At 37.8% G+C, this 21,915-nt stretch overlaps 1 protein-coding gene across 1 annotated transcript in view; it reads right to left on the reverse strand.

The window, feature by feature from the left end:
* Nucleotides 1–14,145, reverse strand: part of LOC127787346 (TATA-binding protein-associated factor BTAF1) — a 92,859-nt gene extending 78,714 nt beyond the window's left edge. The window contains exons 1-6 of the mRNA XM_052315340.1: nucleotides 13,864–14,145; nucleotides 13,407–13,504; nucleotides 13,173–13,267; nucleotides 12,074–12,291; nucleotides 11,832–11,886; nucleotides 3,708–3,789 (exon numbers count right to left, since the gene is read on the reverse strand). Coding sequence (XP_052171300.1) covers nucleotides 3,708–3,789; nucleotides 11,832–11,886; nucleotides 12,074–12,291; nucleotides 13,173–13,267; nucleotides 13,407–13,455 — 499 coding nt within the window. The 5' untranslated portion in view covers nucleotides 13,456–13,504; nucleotides 13,864–14,145. The remainder of the gene's footprint in view (nucleotides 1–3,707; nucleotides 3,790–11,831; nucleotides 11,887–12,073; nucleotides 12,292–13,172; nucleotides 13,268–13,406; nucleotides 13,505–13,863) is intronic.
* Nucleotides 14,146–21,915: the final 7,770 nt, after the last annotated feature.

Here is a 21,915-nt window from a genome sequence, read left to right on the forward strand (position 1 = left end):
ACAACGCAGGTGTTGTGTATGTTGTTCAAAATCTCTACTGAATACCAAGATGCTGTCAAAGAACACCAAAACAAAGTGCCTCAATTGCTCTCTGAGTATCTCATTCATCAAAGATTGGAAAGTGGCTGGTGTGTTCGTCCACCCAAAGGGCATGACAAGAAATTCGTAGTGGCCCCCATCCGTTCTGAAAGCCATTTTAGTATCATCTTCTGCTTTGACCCAAATCTAATGATAACCCGATTTTAGATCTAGTTTGGAGAAAACAGTCGCCCCGTGTAATTCATCTAGCAACTCCTCGATTATTGGAATTCGGAATTTATCAAGGACTGTCACCTTGTTCAAGGCCCTGTAGTCCACACAAAAACGCCACCCCCCATCCTTCTTAACGAGCAACACAGGACTAGAGAAAGGGTTAGAGCTCGATTGTATAATCCCTGTTGCTAACAATTCACGTACCATCTTCTCAATTTCATTTTTTAGAAGGTAAGCGTAACAATAGGGCCGAACACTGACCGGACCAGTGCCTGGCAGCAAGTTGATGGCATGGTCTTTTTTCTTGGGAGGAGGTAGTCCCTTCGAATTTGCAAACACCCCCACAAATTCAAGCAACACCTCCCCAACGAATAATGGAGTTCCTACCTGGAGCTCATTGAATTCTACAGCAAACATGCCGAATTCCAAAAGAACTCCCTCTCCATTTTCCCTAAAGGCCTTCATCATCGCCTTCAAAGAGACCATAGTCTTACTCAAGCTGAGTTCTTATCTTCAATATGCCGTGTCATCGTTATAATCTACTCCAAGCCTTTGGGCTGTAGCGCACAGATCTCGGCCCATATCACTGGCTTGAGCCTGTTAATGAAATGGCCTTCCAAAAATGCATCAGAAACTTCGACAATTGGCTTGGGCAATGTCTCAAACAGTATGCAGTACTCACTGAGGAACCCTTCTTACCGGAGAGCCAAGAACGCTCCTCCAACGTTCCTTCTTGGGTGGAACGAAATCTGCTCTATATCCCTTGTTTGAGTTCTTCACCTGACTCCCTTTCGCCATGTCTCCCACTGGAACCACACAAGTGCACCGACTTCAAAACACAAGGCAGCAATCTCAACCTTCTCCTTTTCCGTAAGTTGATTTACTGTAAAATACCATTCAGCTCGAAAAATCCAATCATCTAGATTCTCCCCCTCAATGATCGACATCTCCAGCCTTCTACATCGAATCTTTGGCCACCAATTCCCACATGATCCTCCCCCAAACTCCCTGGTCACTTTAATTCCAGGCGATACCTCAAAATCCTGGGTGAATTCCAAGGGTTTCTCCTCCTCCCTCCCTTTATCCCTCCTCCCCTTTTCATGTTCCTCCCATTTAGTTCTATGTATGCAAACAAATCCAACATAATCGCCACATTTTTCTCCATCGATTGCACCTCCCCTCTCATGGCCTCAAATCCTTTCGACATACCCTCCATCTTCACCTCCAATTCCCCAACTCTATCTGTTAGATTCACCATTAGGATCAATGGGCTCTAATACCAAAAATGGTAAGACCGTGAATAGGTAAAGATGAACACTACTTGTGTATTGATTTGAGAACTACAAATTAATGAGAAATGAACAAAAGAAAAGGGCATTCGAGAGGCCCTGAACTCTCCTTGACTATCTCTTAATTTCTCCCCCACTTTTCTCTCTCCTTTTCCTCTTATTTATATGTTGTTCCTATCCCTCTTCTGCTCTCTATAACAGAAAACGATTGTGCACATGTTGATTGTTACACAAGCACATGCTATCTTACTATTACTATTCTACCCTTGGTGCTTGATGCGTCTTTAGTAGGTTCGCTGCATCGGGGACCTATCAGAGACCTTTCTATTTCTCATCCAAAACTAACTAGAAACACTTACCTTTAAGAAAAACGTGGTAAATTTATCTCTTATGTCAATCAACAGGGGAAAAACAAAAAATAAATAACTTGTTCAAAACTCTATCCAGCAATGCTTTCTTATAATAAGTAATCTTCCAATCTTCAAAGACCTCTGACTCATGGCAACAATGCAAACTTCTCCAACATCAAGCATTAAGCAAAATGAGTGCTTCAAGTTGGGAGCCATACAAACACCACAAAAAAGATTTTTTTTTTTTTTGTTAAGTAAAAATAGTCCAAGATGATCACCAAGGGTGGTGTGCAAGTGGAAATGCACGGAAACATCAAAGCTCCCCATCTCTCACAGTCATAACCACTAGGAGCAGCGAAGTGATGCTAATCTAGCCGCCCCTCCCTGCCCCTTTACTTAGCCAAAAAAAGGGGAGAAAAAAATGTTATTCAAAGTTTTGCAATGAGTAGAAGATCTCGAGCATATCAATGTGAATACCCGGCAGTGGCAAATTAGGAATAATAGGGCTAATTGCGTGTATTTTAAGTGAGGGGTAGTTAGGGTACTGTTCCCGATTATTTTTCCCCCCCTTGTATCTAACGCCTCTTATTTCTATAAATAAGAGGCGATAGGCAATATGTTGGGTACCTGTATTTTTTATCGATCTCATTGAGGCTTGAGTGTTGAACTGCTAGATAAAAGTGATATAATTCTTTGTAATCTGTAGTGAGATTTCTTGAGGGATTCATTGAGTGTTGTGGGGTGTGCGAGAGTGAATACTTGTATTGTTCTTCATCAAGATTTATAGTGGATTGCTCTCTCTAAAGGCTGGATGTAGGGCTAGTGAAAACCGGTTTGAACCAAGATAAATTCTCGGTGTTCTTTTTTGGTTTGACTGTTCTATCTCTTCTTTTATCAATTCTTTTACTTACTGTTCATGTTGCATGTTTAATCAATGAGATAGAGAGTGGACGAGTGAATTCTTTCTTGGTTTATTGGGTGTTTTAGTGGACCGACAATGCTCCCAATTGTAACAAAAAAAAAAAAACTAAGATCAATTCTGTTTTAGCAAAGGAAGTGAACAGAATAGCAAAAGAATGTTGGGAATCTAGTCCTTTCTATATGATGTCAAGTCTCCGGCAAAAATGAAATAAGAGGGCTTCCGAGCACATGGAGAGCTCTTGGTTGTTTCAAAGGAAACCATCTTCATTACCCTTTCATAGCTGAGAGAGAACCCTTATTTTTGTTTTTCTTCTTTTATTTTCTGAATGATTTGTACTTGCATGTAGATACCTAGCTTTTCTGCTCTATTTTGTTTGTAGTTTATTTCTGTAAGGTTACCAATACCACCTTTGTTGCATCATTTAATACCCTTTATTACATACTGAAAAGAAAGATGCTATTCAAGAAGATTGCCAGCAACCAACTTACTACCAAAGCTAAGAAGCTTAAAGAAAAAATTATATCAAAATGATCAATAATTTAACAGATGCCGTGACCAAGAACCATTCTGCCAGAAATTTCAAAAGATCAAAAAGATACGTAAGAAGAACTAAATCCACCAAGAAACACTTTATTACAAGGATCCAGGAGCTTATATAGATAAAAATATTTGAGGAGTGACCAACAGAGAAAACACTAAAGAATCATATTAGTTGCCAACTCAAATTTCTACTTCATGAGCCAGAAAATGTAAAGCTTATCAACACATGTAAAGCTTATGAACGCCAACATCTAAAGAAGTCCAGCTCGACACAGGCTTTTAAACATATTAAAAATAGATGAAACCCAATCAAACTTAGACAATGGCTATAAATATAACAAAGGAATAACTTACCCAGTCGGCGTTGAAGATTTTGTTTTTGCCTAGCCAATCTCTCCCTTGGGTTCTTTACATTGTCAGTCACAATATCATACTCCTGAAAGTGTAAGTTGAACATACAAAAGCAGATAATTATTCAATGCATGGTTAAAGGAGCGAGTGCAACCAACAGTCATAAAATTAAGGAAACAATCAGACATTGTATAAGACAAAAAAAAATTACCAACAATGTGCCATATTAAACCATAAATTTAAGTCAGACTTTAAATTCCTTTAACTTAGATTTCAATTTGGTACTCACCTAAATTCTTTTTTCCTTATTGAAAAAATACATTTAGTTTGCTTTTGCATAAATAATCATTATCAAAGTTAAACTCAGAACAGATCAGATAAATGCCTAAAAAGTAAAAATTATGCAACAAAATCCTAGTGGTACCATACAGAAGTTCCAATAAAGAGACTGTCTCTGCAATCTCTTCCTTCTGATTTTGGAAGCCCTTCAATGAAATCCATAGATATGCTCTCCCAAGGTCCTCCTAGAATTTCCAAAGGCTAAAATAACCCTGGATATGCTACATTCTCTGACTTGCACCTCCCGCAAGTATCACACCACCCCAACACAAATTCCATGACATACTTCTTTAGCCCCGGCCAATGGAAGAGCTGCTTGACCTTAGTCGTAGGTGTTCACAATACCCGAATGTCCCCCAAGGGGAGAATTATGTAAGGCTTCTATTATCTTTCTCCTTAGTCATTATCATCCCCTATGACCAGCTACCCTTGATATTTGATCAAGCCATTGGTTAGTGTATACCCTGGCCTTGAAGTCAAATCTACCACCAATTGTTGCATAAGCTCCTTAGTTTTCCCATCTGTTTCATAACTTGAAACTATTTCTTGGCACCAATCCAGGATTACTATCGTTATTGCAGCTGAACTGCCCTCTTCATAACATCTGGACAGGGCATCTGCTGCGAGATTTTCCTTTCCCCTCCTATACTATATTGTGTAATCCAACGCCATCAACTATGTCATCCCCTTCTGTTGCAATTGAGCATGCAACCTTTGTTGTAACAAGAATTTCAGACTTTCATGGTCTGTTTTAATCACAAACTTACCTCCCTCCAAGTAATGTCGTCATTTACACAGCCATCAACAAGGCCAACAGTTCCTTTTTGTATATGCTCAATCCCAAATGCTTGGGGGCCAGTCCTTGGCTAAGAAGAGCCAAGGGTCTGCCCTTCTGAACTAACACAACTCCAATTCCATTAGCACTTGCATCCATCTCAAGTATAAATGGCTTATTGAAGTCTCGTAGTCCTAGGGTTGGTACCTCACTCATAGCCTTCTTGAGCTTGCAAAAAGACTCCTCTGCCTCCAAATCCCAATGGAACCCATCTTTCTTCAACAATTCCGTTAGGGGCCAGCAGATAATGCCATAATTCTTAACAAACCGGCAGTAGTAACCGGTTAGTCCCAAGAATCCCCTAAGACCTTTGACATTTTGAGGTCTTGGCCACCTTACCATAGTTGCCACCTAGATAGGGTCAGTACTTACCCCTACATTAGATATAATGTGGCCCAAGTACCCCATTTGTCCTTGTGCAAAGGCATATTTTGACTCCTTAATATACAATTGATTGAGCCTAAGGACCTCAAAAGTGGTTTTTAGGTGGTCAAGATACTTGGCAAAGGATGGGTTGTGGATTAGAATATTATCAAAAAAACACTAAGATAAATTGCCGCAAATAGGGTTCAAAAATCCAATTCATCAACGCCTGAAAGATAGCTAGGGCGTTGGTGAGACCAAAAGACATAACTAGGAATTCATAGTGCCCTTGGTGGGTTTTAAAGGCTGTTTTGTGAATGTCTTCAAGCCTCATTCGAATCTGTTGATAGCCTAACCTAAGGTCTAATTTGGCAAAAACAATAGCACACTTAAGCTCATCAAGCAAGTCTTCCACAATAGGTATTGGGAACCTGTCTTTGATGGTTATGGCATTTAGTTGACAATAGTCAACACAAAACCTCCATGAACCATCTTTCTTTTTGACAAGTAATACGGGTGAGGCAAAAGGGTTGCGACTTGGTTGGATAATCGACTTGTGCAACATGTCTTTAATGAGTCTTTCAATTTTAGTTTTTTGACTTAGTGGGTAATGGTAGAACCTTACATTGACAAGCTCTGTATTTGGCTTCAAATTAATAGTGTGAACAAAAGGTCTCTCAGGTTGTAGGGAGTTAGGTTCCATAAAGAGGTCCTTAAACTCAATTAAATGCATATTAAGAGAGTCAGTCTCTTGTACCTTTCTTTGGGCATGAGAGTGGTTACTCACAATAACTGCTATCTCTCTTTCTTGTTATGTACTGTCCCTTGTAAGCTTCATGGCTTGAATGGAGAATAGTTGTGCTACTTTGGAGAATTTATTCTTGAACATTCTTTGCAACTTCTTCGCCGAAATCATCTTACAAACCCCAACTTCATGATTACCCGTTAAGGTCTTCCTTCTTCCATCTTTCTCAAAAGTTACCTCCATTTTATTAAAATCAAAGCTAATTGGGCTTACCCCCTTCATCTAATCAACATCAAGCACCATATCACAACCCCCTAACTTGAGCAACCTCACGTCAACTGTGAAATCCTCTCCATTTATCTCCCAACAGAATCCCTTGCACGAGGATTGAATTAAAACTCTGCTGCCATTTGTTAAAAGTTGTCTCGAGTATAGGATAAGAAGATCAGTTATAGTAGTGTATTTTGAGGGCCAATGAAGCATTAAATACAAGTTTATATCCCAACCATGTAATTAGTGATAGTTAGGGGGTTAAACTATAAATATCTAATAGTCTTCATTGGGATATCCACCCATTATTATAAATAGAGGGCAAAGGGTAGTCGAGTGAGGTGTGTTCTCATTTTTCTGTTTGTAACGAGTATTGATCATTCTGAGAGAGAGGCTAGAGTTTGATAGCTTTGTAATCTTGGGGGCTAAGGATTGATGTACTCAAGAAATAGAAGGAAGAACCAACTGTACACTAATCATTATGTGAATAAAAGAAGGCTGCTCAAGGAGGTTCAAAACTGGATGTAGGGTTGTCCTAAAAGGCAATCCGAAACAGGATAAAATCTGGTGTTTATGGTTTGCGTTTTTTGTTTGTTGTTTGTTTCATTTTGTTCTGTTTTGATTACATTTATTATTTCTATTGAATTCATTAAATCTGTTCTTAAGATCAAATCTGTGAGTGTGTGTGATTGAGTGTGGCAGAATTCCTATTCAAAAACACTGGTCCAATGCCCCTGGGTATAACACCATTAGTGACTATTACTGATAGGGGATGAGATTGAGTGACCTCACACCCTAGTCTCTTTGCCATAGCTTCATCCAAGAAGCTATGGTTCTGTTGTCAATGAGTACCATTATGGGAGGCAATTCTTTGCTCTTCCCTCCACCTTGATAATCTTGCTGTTGGCCACTCCCTTTAAGGCATGCAATGACATTTCTCCCCTATCTTCACCATCAATCTCAGAAAGCTCCTCTCCTTCCTCTACTTCATCATCTTCTCCTTCCAACAATAACAATTGCCTTTTGCACCTATGCCCTAGGAAGTACTTGTCCCCACATCTATAGCATAGCCCAGCTTGATGCCTTTGTTCCATCAATTTCTCTCCAATTGTAGGAATAGGGGTGGTAAAGGGCAAGGCAGAACTGAGCTAATACCCTTACCACAGTGCCCCATATCCCTTGCTAACACTCTGTTCCCAGCCTGCCAGCCCACTGTGATTACCCCCTTCGCTTGACCCCTCTACTTTTTCATCAAAGCCTCAATGGTCAATTCTTGTAGCCACGCACTCTCAACAACTTGCCTAACTGTCTGAGGCTGCATCATCTTCACCATTAGCCTCACTTCATCCCCTAAGCCACTAATAAAACTCGATACAAAATACTCCTCAGACAATTAGGGATTGTGCACTATCATTAAGGACCTTAGTTCTTCAAACTTGAGTTGGAGTTGATAGGCCTGCACTGTTCCATCTTGCTTGAGTTTGTTAAACTCCTCAATTACATCCCTCATACTCCTATCCCTAAATCTCTCACAGAGATCATCAGCAAATACATTCCATGAACTACCTTCCTTCATTACAATCCAACCTTGAAACCATGCGTCTCCCATATCGTTTAGGTAAGCAGAAGCCAGGGTGATCTTTTGTTATTCCTATAATTGATATAGGGAGAACATCCTTTCACATCTCCTTATCCAACATCTCGAATTCTCCCTGTCAAAAAGTGGAATCTCCAATTTCAGCACAGGAAGCTCGACTGATTACAATTAGCCTAGCTCCTAGCCTCCTCTCCCGTATATTCTCTCCTACCATTTCTGGTTCAAACTCAAACTTCAACGACCCTACTGGTCGGTGCTCCATTCCCACTCCGAGAAGGATGGGCTCTAACCTCTCCCTAGGAGGAAACTCAGGTGAGAGTCTTACCGGTTGTTAGGATACAAACATCCTCATGAACTGGTGCATCTACTCCATCACTTGTTCCTGTAGCAAAGCACTTTGTTCCTGATTCTCTTCACGCCACCTCTCCATTGCCAGATCAATCCTAGTATCCACCCCTATTCCAACAGAGGATTCCAAAGTCCCCATCCTTGTTTGCATCTCCGACATCGTTGTTGTAACCTGCTGCAACTGGGACTCCATTTATTTCATCCTTGTTCCATTGGCCATAGTAATGAGTTATCAGTAACTCGATCCATGACCAAGAGCATTGCTCTGATACCAAATGTCAACTCCCTAAGGATCTGACGAGTAGTTCTCGGTTAGTAGATTGATCGAGAGAGAGAAACAGAGAAATCGATAGAGAATTTGGGGGAAAAGAATGCAGAAGCGAGAGAGAGAGCGAAAATTGGGAGAGAGAAATTTAGAATTACTAGATAAATTTCATAATCATATGAGAAAGGAGGTCAACAATTTTTATAGTTGATCTTAACCTCCCCCATGTGCGCCATGTGCGGGTAACCGTCTACATGCGTTGGGAATGTACCAGTTGTTAATGCAGCAACAAACTTGGTACAACCCCCTTACAACATACAGCATATACTACTTTTCCCTTCTATTACATTTTAATTATAGTTACCTTCCCCTTACATGTTAGTACATGACACCATCCTCTTATCTCCTAGCATTTTCATTCACATCAAACTTATCAGAAAAATGTTCAAAAAGCAAGAATGAGCAAAAAAAAAAAGGCTCAATATGTCCACATGCAGCACAAAAAAGTGGATGGATCCAAACTCATTGAGGCCTCCACCTCAACCATTCAACCAAAACCAAACCTCTCAAGATGGAATCCCATGGTTTTCTTATCTTGGAGCCAAACCACATCCACAAACTCTAAAGCTTTAGCCCGTCCATGTGTATTCTCACCTTAGACAGCATGTGCATGACCTACAATCCCCATAGTGCACAGCATATATACAATAAACATGTATCCAAACAAAAATCATCAATGCCATGCCTTTACCATGCTATACCCATGAAAATAAAAGGTGGTACTCACAATGAAGATAAAGGTAAAATCTAAGACCTCCAAAAAAGTACAAAATTTTCCCTACACAAGGATTAAAATCCCAAACAACATCAAGATCAGCCTTTAAACTTGTAAGTTTATTCTTAGTCCAAAACTCGAGAATTTTTCCATTCCAACCTTTCTTGAATCTGTTCAAACCAGCAATGACCAGTCACAAAACCTTCAAGAACAGAGAAAACTCTAGCTCAAACCCTCTCTACCACTCAGCCAAGGAAAAATGGTGAGAAGCAAATAGTTCCTTGCATGTATTTGTGGCCCCAATGACATTTGTACCCTTTATTTTGGTCTCCCAAATCCTTTTGGCATATTCATCATTTGTCAAAGTAGCTCTCGTTCCAGATTTGTCCCCTTCTTTTGCATCCATATCTCCTCTTTTTGCATGATATTTCTACCTCTTCTCAAGTTGGGTAGCCTCCTCGCACACCAAGACTTCAGCACCTTCTTAACTCATCATTAATTCTCACTTCAATTAACATTCTAACCATCAAATGGTCAAATCTTTTCAGTCACATCCAAAATATGGGTAATAATATACTAAAACCATGTTTAAAGTCTCATAATCATTCGCCCAAAATGGATATTTAATTTCATCCCAAACCGAAAGTTTGGAATTCTGTTTTCAATTTCAGTAGCTTGCATTTCAAAACCATCAATATAGATTTTAAAACTTGGCCGCCCCTTCAGGGAGCTAGGTTCTGAAACCTAGATTGAAAAGTTTTGAAACTTGGTCCCTGCTCCCCAGATTTTGCCTCATCAGGTTTTGGAATCTGCATTCCTAGGTTCCAAAAACCTGGTACCCTTTTATAGATTTCAGAACCTCTAAACCCATGCTTCCAAACCTTGCACCATGGCTTAAAATTATTAACTCTCCAATGCTAACATTCATCAAGCATTCACTTGTAAATGCTACAAAATAAGGGAATAAAAGTACAAGTTGTTACACTAAACTTCAATAGTTGAAACCCCCTTCACTAAACTTCAATAAAGGAAACATAAGAAGGATTTGCCAAAAGACCACACCAAACCAAGACTATCTAGCATAAAATACCAACAAACACCCCTAGAAAATAAATATAAACATAACAACCATTAATCCAAATTTTTCCATCTCTAACAACCACATCCTAGCACTATTAGATTTCCTTTCCTTCAATAGTCAAACTGAAATCTTTCAGTAGTCATTAGCTCCAGGTATAATTGGCTAACTTTTATTAAATCTGCTGTTATTGATCACAACTATAATGCTCTGAGACATGTTTTATGATGATCCCAATCACTCCACAACTGAACTACAAGAACTCCTTAACAAGCAGGAAAAAATCTTATAGGAGATAAAAAAACACATCCCACACTTGCAAGTGCAACTAGAAAGGGGGGGTGGGGGTGAAAGAAAGGTGAAGAGAAGAAGACAAAATAAGAGTGGTTTCTTCCAGTTACATTGCCAAGTTATCTTATTAAGGCTCCCCCTTATTCTGCTAAACTAACTAAGCTTGTTATGATAAAGATAACAATTGCAAATAAAAAGGTCACATATTTGAGCAACATTGCACTGATCATTGCCTCCTCTTCATTCTCGATTTCAAGAGCTCAATTTCTTTAATCACATTTTTCAAATCAGATCTAAATGGTTTGGAATCCAAAAGGTCAAGAAGGTTATTTCTCAATCAGGTTGCATACAAAGTTCAACTAAGGACAGGATATACATATACAGATAGGATCTAGTCTTTACACAATTTTCAATAATTGTATTCACATCTAAAAGATTCTTCTTCCTCATAAGACTAAATTTATTGTCAGCAAAGAGTTCATTTTTATGAGTGGAGAATTAGTTAAAAACTACAAGTCAATAGCATAGATACCATCACACTAGAAGCTGGTCACTTTAAAAAGGAAAGAGATCCATTACATTAACATAGCCATGCACTAAAACGGTGCAGTATAGTCTCATTGTGTAACACCCTGAACCGGTTCAGCTGTGCAAGAAACACAAACTATTTGTATATTCTCTTTCTTGCTCTCTTAAGGCCGTAAAATAAACACATTTTAGAGAAGTGGCCAATTCCAGAAGTAGGTTTAAAACTTGCAAATTGTTTCATTGAATGCCAATTATCATTATATGGATCTAAATGAGGATATGACAAAAGACAGAAATACATGGAAGTCTAGAATTCATGTAGCCGACCCCACATAGTGGGATAAAGGCTGGATATGTTGTTGTTGTTGTTGTTGAATGCCAATTATCAATTGTTGCATCAAACCAATAAGATTCATAACTATAGTGGCTTTTTTATATATAATAGGTCAGTCATAGACTCACAGGTGGCTTTTCTTTCCCTTAATCAACAGACCACCCCCCTTTAAAACCTCAGCAACCATAAAAGGGAATAGTTATCAAAAAAACTTCCATCTCCAATAAACATGTTCAGCCAAAACAAGTAAATCAACTAGAAACACAACAAAGCAATGCAATTAACCCAGAGCAGCTGCAAGACCATCCAAGAGCAATTAAAAACAACAAATCTATAATTTTCCAAATCAGGTGGCATACCTGTCCCCCAGATGCCAATAAAGCACCAAACTCCAAAACTTTGCTAATATCAAAACTGTTTCAGGTAGCAACAGAAGTTAGTGAGCAGAATAGACAAAAAGCTAATTCACTACCAATTCTCAACATAGAAATCAATCTGCAAACATCAAAAGCATTGCCTATGAATCAATTGCAAGAAAAAAAAAAATAGGGACTATAACCATTAAATGCAAGGATAGAGGCAGAAAAGAGCCAGGAACAACCTTCTAAACGAAATGCTTGCTAGAATTTTAGGATCAAAGCTAGGCCATACCACCACATCTTCTGCAACACCACAAATCCCAGCCTCTGACATCTTTGTTTCAACACAATGATAAAGTTCAGTCAGGGATGTATGCTTAACATTCCCTGCTATAGCACCAATGGCATGTGCTGCAGCAACCCTTGTATCCCAATTTTTACTATGGAGATACTGAGAAACCTAAATTCACAACAGACTAGCATCAAAAAGAAAAACCTAAAAGAGAAGGAAAACAATCAATGGCATGTGTACATTCTAGACCAAAAGAAACCAATGAGATGATAAGCAAAAACAGTACAAATTCACTTAATCAGTAACTAATAACTAATAACCAAGTAAATGTTTCATATGAAAATTAAAATGAAAAATTCACTAAATAACTCAGTGGGAAGTCCTTGAACATGACACGGAGTATAATGGCCTCGCATAAAGTACGACCATGGCCAAATACAGTTGGACAAATAGAATTCATGCAGCCAAACCCCACCTAGTAGGATTAAAGCATGTGATTGTCATTGTTGAAGTGTTAACAGTCTAAAATACATATTCTCAAGTAATTTTATTCAAACTCCTACTTTTAATTGTGCATAACCACAAAAATTTGACATATAAAAATCAAAAAGTTAATGCAATATATTTGATCATATTACATGTGCATCTACCTTTCTCTAACACATGTTACAGCATGGCCAGATGAAGATGGCACCTTACAATATCTAGCTTCTTAACCATGCATGGCTTTAAATGATGAATTCCACAGGGCAGTAACAGCCTTTAACAATGCATAAAATAAGACAAAGTAAAATGAAATCTCCAAAAATACACAATTTCTAGGAACCATGACGTCAAAAGAAATACTTAAGTTTACCATTAGGCCATTCATGAAAACAGGCAAATGGCACCTGAACAACATCATGTTAGGTTGATGATAAGTTTGCAAACAAATACAAGTGGCAGTATTTATGCTACGGAAACATAGACATAAGAAAAAAAAAACATGAAACAACATAAAATTCAACCAGTGGCAAGGAGTGCAGGTCCTGATGATGTAATGAGCATACTTTACTCAACAGGGAGTGCAGGTCCTGAGGATGTAATTTGGCAATATCCCCTATCTGCCGTGCTGCTGTAAATCTTGTAGTTTGGGTGGAACCAGCTTAGAATGGGTTAAAGAATAGACCTTCAAACACCACAAGCTGACACACACAAAAACTACTTATAAAAATTAACATACCACATCACGTAAGAATGCCACCTTATTAATGAAAAGCCAATTCATTGCAAAACAAGGATACTGTCCAGCAGAGTAAGGAGTCGATTAAGCCGAGATGACTGCTGAGCCATGATGCGCTATCCAATGATACAGTAGCAGATGGAGGACCAGCAACAGCCTCTCCCAACGCGACATGCCAATCAAAATAACCAATTTAATACGTAATCATAATTAGAAAGCAGGAAGTTATTTAAAGTGATTGAATGCCACTAAGCGGGGGTGGTAACTGGGCGTCTGTTAACGCTCCCCTTTCCTAATTCCACAAGAAGCAATCCACACCCGGCCCACCCTGCACTGGCCACCGGATCAATATATTTTCTACGCAAGTAATCACATTAGAAACAGCAGATAAAAACGCGATCTTTTCTACGCCTCCTGCGGTTACAGCAAAATCCCAGCATATTTTCATATATCTTTGTATAATTTAACGCCCTTAGTCATTTTCTCACAGAAGTAGATTAAACAAGGCAACTAGGTACCTTGGTTGAGGGTTCCAGCCACATCCCTGTAGCTATGCGGGGGGTGGAGTGCGAGTCGTCGCCATCTTCGTGCAGCGCCAATGTCCACTGATATTCGACGACACGGAGAATTGCTTCGACGTCATTGAACGATGATATCTGAAATTGTTCGAAATCTTCAAGTTAACAGGTGATCACCGCTATAGTGCGCCATTGTCGTATGGCAGAGAAGACAAATAAAAACCCTAGTGATGGACGAGAGAGAGAGAGATTGGGAAAGGAAGAATAGGAGAGAGAGAGAAATGTGAGAACCCTAAAACTAACAGCTTTTAATTTTTATAGGGAAAGTTACAGCTTTTAATTTTATTATATTTTATATTTTATATTTTATATCTTGGGCGAAGGATTGACACAACCGGGTCGGCAACCCGCCCGCCCGCCGACCCTAACTCGGGTTGTCTTTTAAAAAACCAAATTCAAATCGTTGATTCCATATGTTATTGTTGTTTTCTGATATTCAAAACTAAGAGCTTTTTTAGTTGAAAACTACAAATAACAGCTGAAAATAATATAATATGTTCCAAACAACGTTGTATTACTAAATATTATTATTTTTTAAGAATATTATTAGATAAATAATTATAAAGTTAAATTACACCTACAGTAGTTCATTTATTTTTAGCCTTAAATGTCTCTTAGTATTTACATGAGAGAAGTCTTATGAGATCTTATGTCGGATTGTAGTAAGAGAAGTCCTTGGTAAACACATGAATGATTTAGAAGGAGTTTTGAATGAGTCATCTCAAATCACACCAAATAAGATTTATGACACTGAATCGAGTTAGTGAGCTTAATCGATCCATAAGCTTTAGGAAGTTAATAATGAAAGGATTCAATTGTACGGTAACTGTCAACGAAATAGGTTCACTTGATAATGACTTTATTGCCATTTAAATTGTCTTGATATGTTGCTAGACACCAATCAAGACCTTTAGGGTGCTTTGAAAATATGGAGAGATTCAAAACAAATCAAAAGGTTCAATTAATGTCAAAATAGTTTGATGTTGTTAGCTTTGTGCAAGTATGGAACCATACACCTAAAAGGGGGGTGAATTAGGCGTTGATGATTTTTAAAATTTTATAGAGTTTTTAAGAAAAGTATCAAAATAGTGAAATATAAACAATAGAGTATAAAACACAATATGCTAGAGAGATGAGAGTTTTAGAATGGTTCAATTAAACCCAGCCTACTCTAACTCTCCACTAGAGATCTCACAATCTACTAAATTCTCCTACTTTACTAAGTAGGCCTTCTAGCATAAATGACTTGTAAATAAAATCTCCTACTTATACATAAGTAGGACCTTTAACACAATCACTAGGAATTATAATAATGAACACAAAGATAAGATCTGAGAGTTGACATTCTTTATTATAAAGAATTTCAAACAAATACACAAAGGCTTAAACAAGATTTTACAAATGATATGTAGCCTTTTTGTAAGAAAAAATCAAAGCATAGGCTCTAATGAGAAGAATGAATACAATAGTGAGCTCTTAGCCATTTATTTCCATTCATTAGCCTTTATACTGCATTATTGGCTAGTTATTTATAGGCTTTTCTCGTGCTTTTAAAAAACTAGTTATTTAGAGTCGTTAGGGAAATAAAGAGCCTACAAAAACTAGCCGTTAAGGAATGTCAATGAAAGATACGATCGACAATTTCTTTTTTCTTTTCTTTTTTTAGAAATTTGAAGCAATGGCTTTGGACAAATGGTTGACTCTTTTATAAAGAGGTCAACTTCTTTTACAAAAGGTCGACAATTTAAAAGAACAAGTTGATAGATTTGAGAGAAAGTCGACACTATACAATCAATGTTGATAGAATTTGAACTTAGAAGAAAAGAACAGAGACTATAAATTTGCCCTATCGACAGTTCAAGAGAACGGTCAATTATTTTTGCTGAAAGGCTTAAAATAATCGACAGCTTTAACAAACCGGTCACACAAAGCTAACAAATGTTTTCTAATTACTATTTGATAATGAACCTAGAAAGTCACACACCCTAAAGTGAAGCAACAAAATAAATTAATTAGATTGAGCTTGTATCATGTTCTTAAGTGTCATTAAGAGTTAATGGATAACTTACGTAAATTGAGGCATGTCATATGGCATAAAAGATATCCATTAAAGGTTTGTTTGAATAAAATGCAAAACGATCGACTATTTTTTAAGACTTGTAAACATTGTCAATTGTTTTTTTAAAAATAGAATAAACTGTCAACTACTTATGGAAAACAGTAAGCAGTTTTAGATTGGTAGATTATAGAAAATAATCTGGAGTTAATGGAAGCTCCACTGACTCCCCATGATTCTAGGTGTCAATCTGCCATACTTCATGAATTATAAGTGGATTTTCATGTTTTGCCAATAAGTGAATATAATGGAATAAAAGGGTTTTCTTTCATGCTTATGCCTTGCTTACACACACACACACAAGAAGGAATCAAAGGCATCTCCTCTTGGGCTATCTCAATTTTCTCTTATCTTGATACTTATATGCTAAGCTTCTTACACTAAGGAACAAGTTGAATTAAGCTCACCATTCCCTTGGTGAATTTCAACTAGTGCAAGGAAGAGCCAAAGGAATTTTTGTTGGTAACTTGTTATAGACAATCTTGAACCTCATCATTTGAGGAGGATTTTCTCAAAGAGTGGAAAACAAACTCAAAGGGTTGCATTTCAATAGGTAAACTGCATCCCATCTTGAATTAATATTAAAAAAGAATGCATATTACATAAACACTAAGTCATATGGGATTAGGGTTTGTCGCGAATCAAGGGTTTGATTATATGTGATTAATCAATATTCTATATATTTAAAACTGTAATTAGAATGTGATTTTGTCTATATTTCTATAAATAAAATATTGCTCAATTAGGGTATTTGTTTCTATATCTGGGTAAGCAACTTCTGTGTGTGTATATATGTGTCTACCAATTCAACGAAAGAAATTACCATAATTTTTCATAGGGTTTAATCTGCTACACATCTATGCTTGTTTGCATGTTTTAAAAATCACACAAATCTCATATGTGATTCCCTCATCCTCCAACACTAGAAACCATCGCTACAATTTGCCTTCTCTATCACATAATTGGCCAAAACACCACGATCTACTTTCCTCTAATATGTTGAGATCAAATAGAATCATCTGTATCCTTTGTCACAAATCCAAATGAAACCACTGTAACCCACTCTTCTCCTTTGTTATTGGAAACCATCGAGACCATCTAGCTCCTCGGTCGGAGATACGATAAAAGACACTACGACTCAATCCTCTCTTCAACCGTTAAAAACCATTGTGACCACCTATCTCTTCCCCTCTTGAGCCACCACAATCGACCGCCATTTGTTGTGGCAAATTTGATTGAACTAAATTAAAGTAAATCATACATGTTCCTTAGTCAATTAAATTCAATAATTACTAAAGTTAAATCAATAAATTTAATAATTACCAAAGCTGTTGAATATAATTATAATAATGTTTTTAGCAATTAAAAATGTAAAAAAATAATTTATAAGTTGTATTCTATAATACAGTTAGTGCTCGAATGTTAGATTTAGATAACATCTAGTATGTAATAGGGATATATGTACGATATTCTTGCAATAAATAAAATGACCATTTCTTCATTCATTGCTCTCCAAATGTGTGTGAATAAGCCCCTAGATTTCTTGATGGTCATATTTTTAAGTTGTTAAGAATATGTGACAAGAATCTATATCACATGATTTCATAAAGGTATTTATAGTCATTAGATTTATCAGATGGGGACTATGATTAATCGATTGTAGACTAGCACTTAGGCTACTATTTTTTATTAATATGAGATACTAATGATAAAGGTGTTAATGTTGTGTGCCCTAATGGTAGATTTGAATAACATCTAACAGATGTGTAACTGGTCAGGTTTATTGTATCTTTGTATATATTTATAAAATGCAAGTTTCTTCATTCATAAGCTTTCCAGTTTAACACATCAATGAGTCCCAAAATTTTCTTTTTGGGATTCTTATTCTCAAGGAGTTGAGATTGTGTGACAGGATTATCTAATAATAGGATGTCTTAAACTATTCCTACTGCTTTGATTCTTCGGATGGGGGACTCCGATTAATCGAGTATAGACTAACATAGGGGTTACTGCCTCGTTCAATATGAGATACTGATTGGATGGTGATGTGTCTCACGCCATGCGGTAAGAGATGTCACTAGCAGACCTGTGGGTGGTTGTCAGGGAACAATCAACTAAATGTGACACCAATGAAAGACCACATGGCTTGGTGGATAATATTCTTGTCATCAAGACGCGATGGTGTGTTGATGCTTAGACGTAAACTAGTACGGTTGTTCTGCATATTGGTGCACAAAATTTGCTAGTGAGTCGAACCATCCATTTGGGAGGTGGAGAGGTTCATTTGAGGGATTATGTATTGCTGGTATATGGAGACAGGTCTTGGGGATAAAATCTGTCACCCTCATCGATAGTTAATGTGGTAAATGTCTTACGTGATCTACTGTTACTAGAACAGGACAATCCCTAGTCAAGACAGATTGAAAATCGAGAAAATGAATCATATAGTCACATACGAGGTCAGACACAGTTATTGAGGTTGTGAGTTTATCACTCCATAGCTCTCGCTCAGTCAGGACGTTCAGTGATTGAAGTATTTTAGCACACGATAATCGTTAACCATAATAGGTTCACTTGAAGTGAGACTTCTTTTCTACCTATACTATCCTAAACCGCTACTAGGCGCTATTCATGAACTCTCATATCATAATCGAGATATGAAGAGATTCCGGTGATGGGTCAAAGGGTTGATTGGTACCGAAATGAGTTTTGGTGCTATTTGATTGCTAACAGGTAGTGAACCTAAAAAGTCACACACCATATAATATAGCGTCGGATATCAATATCTTGTACTCAAAATGTCTTAGGGATTGGTTGGTCAAAAGTTGACCGGGAGGCCCAAAGAGTCGAGTCTTGCTCAAGAGAGTCGACTAGGTCGCCTTGTTGCTACTCCAATGGGTTGGCACGTGTTCGCCGATTAGAGGGGGCGTGGGTGACGCGATGGGTAATCTGGGGTAGATTATTTTAGAGGAAGAAGCATAATTTATTGCTTATATGCATCTTCTTCTACTTCTGCTCCCTTTGTAAATTCTGTAACTGGTAGAGATTAAACATGCGTAGTAGTTACACATGAAAAAATTTGAGATGCGGGTACAAGTGATAAAGGGAATTATGTGTCTACCTCAGGAAGACAAAATTAGAACGATACCAAACAGTGTATTAGGTGTTGATAGACTAGGACCACCACAATATGAAGTGGAGCGGTTTTAGTTCAAAACTAGTTTTTCTACCAATCCTACTTTGGGCTACAAGTATGAGTCTATTTATATTCATATGATGAATATGTGTGTTACTTTAGGCTACAGGTACCTTACTAGATGCGCATGGGAATCAACTCATTGTTCTCATTTTTTATAATAGTGACTCTAGATCTCTTTGGTACTACATGTGTCGGGCTAACCCATTTAGAATCAAATATAGGGTAGATGATGCCAGCATCTAAGAGCTTCAACACCTCCCTAACCACTTCCTTCATGTTTTGGTTTAACCTTCTCTGCATCTGTATCATTGGCTTTGCATCTTCTTCCAAGAAAATTATGTGGGTGCAAATTAAGGGACTAATGCCATGCAAATCAGCTATATTCCAATCTAAAACTTTCTTGTGTGCTTTTAACAGATTCAGCAATTGCTCCTCCTATTGAGGATTCAGACTTGATGAGATCACCATCGACAAAGATTCTCCATCACGAAAGAATGTATACTTAAGGGTGTTTGGCAATAGTTTCCTTTCAGGTGCGGGTGAGCAACTTGATGATGGCAGAGGTTTACTTAGTAAAAATCCGAGAGGTTCTGGTTTGTGTTACCATAGGCTATGGATAAGACAGATTCAATTTTCTCTCGAGAGTAATTTTGCTGCTCCACAAATTTTTTCAACTCAAAATTTTCCTGACCAAATTCACACTTAATGTACTATTCACTTAATGTATGTATCAAATCAACTATTTCAGTCTTATTCTCCATGTCAGGTTGTTTGGAAACCCTAAAAATGTTTGTTTCCAAAGTCATGTTTCCAAATGACAATTTCAAGATTCCATTTCTACAGTTTATGATGACATTTGATGTGGCAAGGAATGGTCGACCTAAGATGACTAGCATAGGAGGTTGAGGTCCCTTATGCGGCTGGGTGTCCAAAACGATGAAGTCCACCAGAAAGTAGAACTTATCGATTTATACTAGAACATACTCCATAATTCCTCGTGGAACTTTGACTGATCGATCAACCAGATGAAGGGTCACTCTAGTGGGTTTGAGCTTACCTAATCCCAACTGTTGATACACACTTTATGGCAACAAATTGACATATACTCCTAAATCCAAGAGTGGCCGATCAATCTTTTGACTTCTTATGATTCATGTAATGGTTTGACAGCCTGGGTCTTTGTATTTGGGAGGAGTTTTCAATTGGAGAATGGAGCTGACTTGTTCGGTCGGGAATGTCTTTTCATGCACATTTATTTTTCTTTTGATAGTGCACAGATCTTTCAAAAATTTTGCATATGAAGGTGTTTGTTTGATTGCATCCAACAACGACATGTTAATTCTCACTTGTTTAAACACTTCATATATGTCTGCATTTTGTTGATCCTTCTTTGCACTGATCAATCTTTGAGGGAAATGATGTTTGAGCTTGAATTGAGTTCACTCTACAACATTTTTGCCTTTGTCCTCCTTTTTGCTTGGTGCTTGCTCTTTCTCCAATGTTGTTTTGATAACCGAATCACTGTGATTAGCTATTTCTTCTTCTTGCATGGTAGGATATGACATCCTAGGGTCTTTAGGTTTCTCAATTATTTTTACACTCCTCAAGACAGTTACTACTTGCACTTGCTCGTGACTTTTATTTTCACTGGAAGAGGCTTTTACCTGATGGGTTTGACCTACGAAATTCGGATTGGGTAGGGAAGGAAATCGTTCGGGTTTTCTTACACTCAATGTCTGGGTCAACTTGATCAATTGGCTTCTAATATCTTCCATGGCTCTATTGGTTTATTCTTGGAGTTTGGCCACTTGTGCATTCGTTCGCATTTGGCCTTGCATGAATTGATTGACGGTGACTTCTAAGGATCTCCTATGAGGAGGTTGGTATGTGTTGGTTGTGGACCCCTGATTAGCTTGAAATTGTGGAGGTTGTGAATAGAATGACAGCTGTACTACAGAATCATTTCTTCATGAGAAGTTAGGATAATGGCGGAGGTTGGGATGATAAGAATTGAAGTTCGTATGGTAACCCCCGAAATAAAAATTCCCCCCTTGATTCTGGTTTGAATATTGCCTTCCTTCATTGTTGTGTGAGTGTGTGTTTCCAGTTTAACCATACTATACCTCCTTAAAAGCAGGTAATGTAGGATAATCATCTGTCTTGTGGTTTGAAGTCTCACACACGACACACCTAACCTCACTGCCTGGGCTTTCTTTATCTCTAAAGTTTCAATCTTCTGGGTTAATGCAGCTAACCTGACATTCAAATCATCACTCTCATTCAACTGATGTTTACCCTTGGGCTATGGATAATCTCTTGAATCATTGGTTGATAGTGGTTAAACTTCCCAATTTCTAGTATTTTCTGCTAAAGTGTCAAAGAAATTAATTGCCTCATCAGGCGATTTGTCGAAGAATTCCCCATTGCACAAGGTTGACACTATCATATTAAGATTGGGAGACAAAGCATCATAAAAGAAGCTAACCACCCTCCACTACTCGAAAGCGTGATGTGGACAGGCATTGAGAAGGTTCTTGAATCGTTCCCATGCTTGAGCAAAATTTTCATTGGGTTTGCAGGAAAAATTCATCATTTTCCTTCGGAGATTTGCGGTTCTATTTGCTGAAAAGTATTTTTTCAAAAACGTGGTTTGCATTTCTCTCCACGTTCCAATAGA

This window comes from Diospyros lotus, chromosome 12 (genome assembly GCF_014633365.1).
Source record: "Diospyros lotus cultivar Yz01 chromosome 12, ASM1463336v1, whole genome shotgun sequence".
Classification (NCBI taxonomy): domain Eukaryota; kingdom Viridiplantae; phylum Streptophyta; class Magnoliopsida; order Ericales; family Ebenaceae; genus Diospyros; species Diospyros lotus.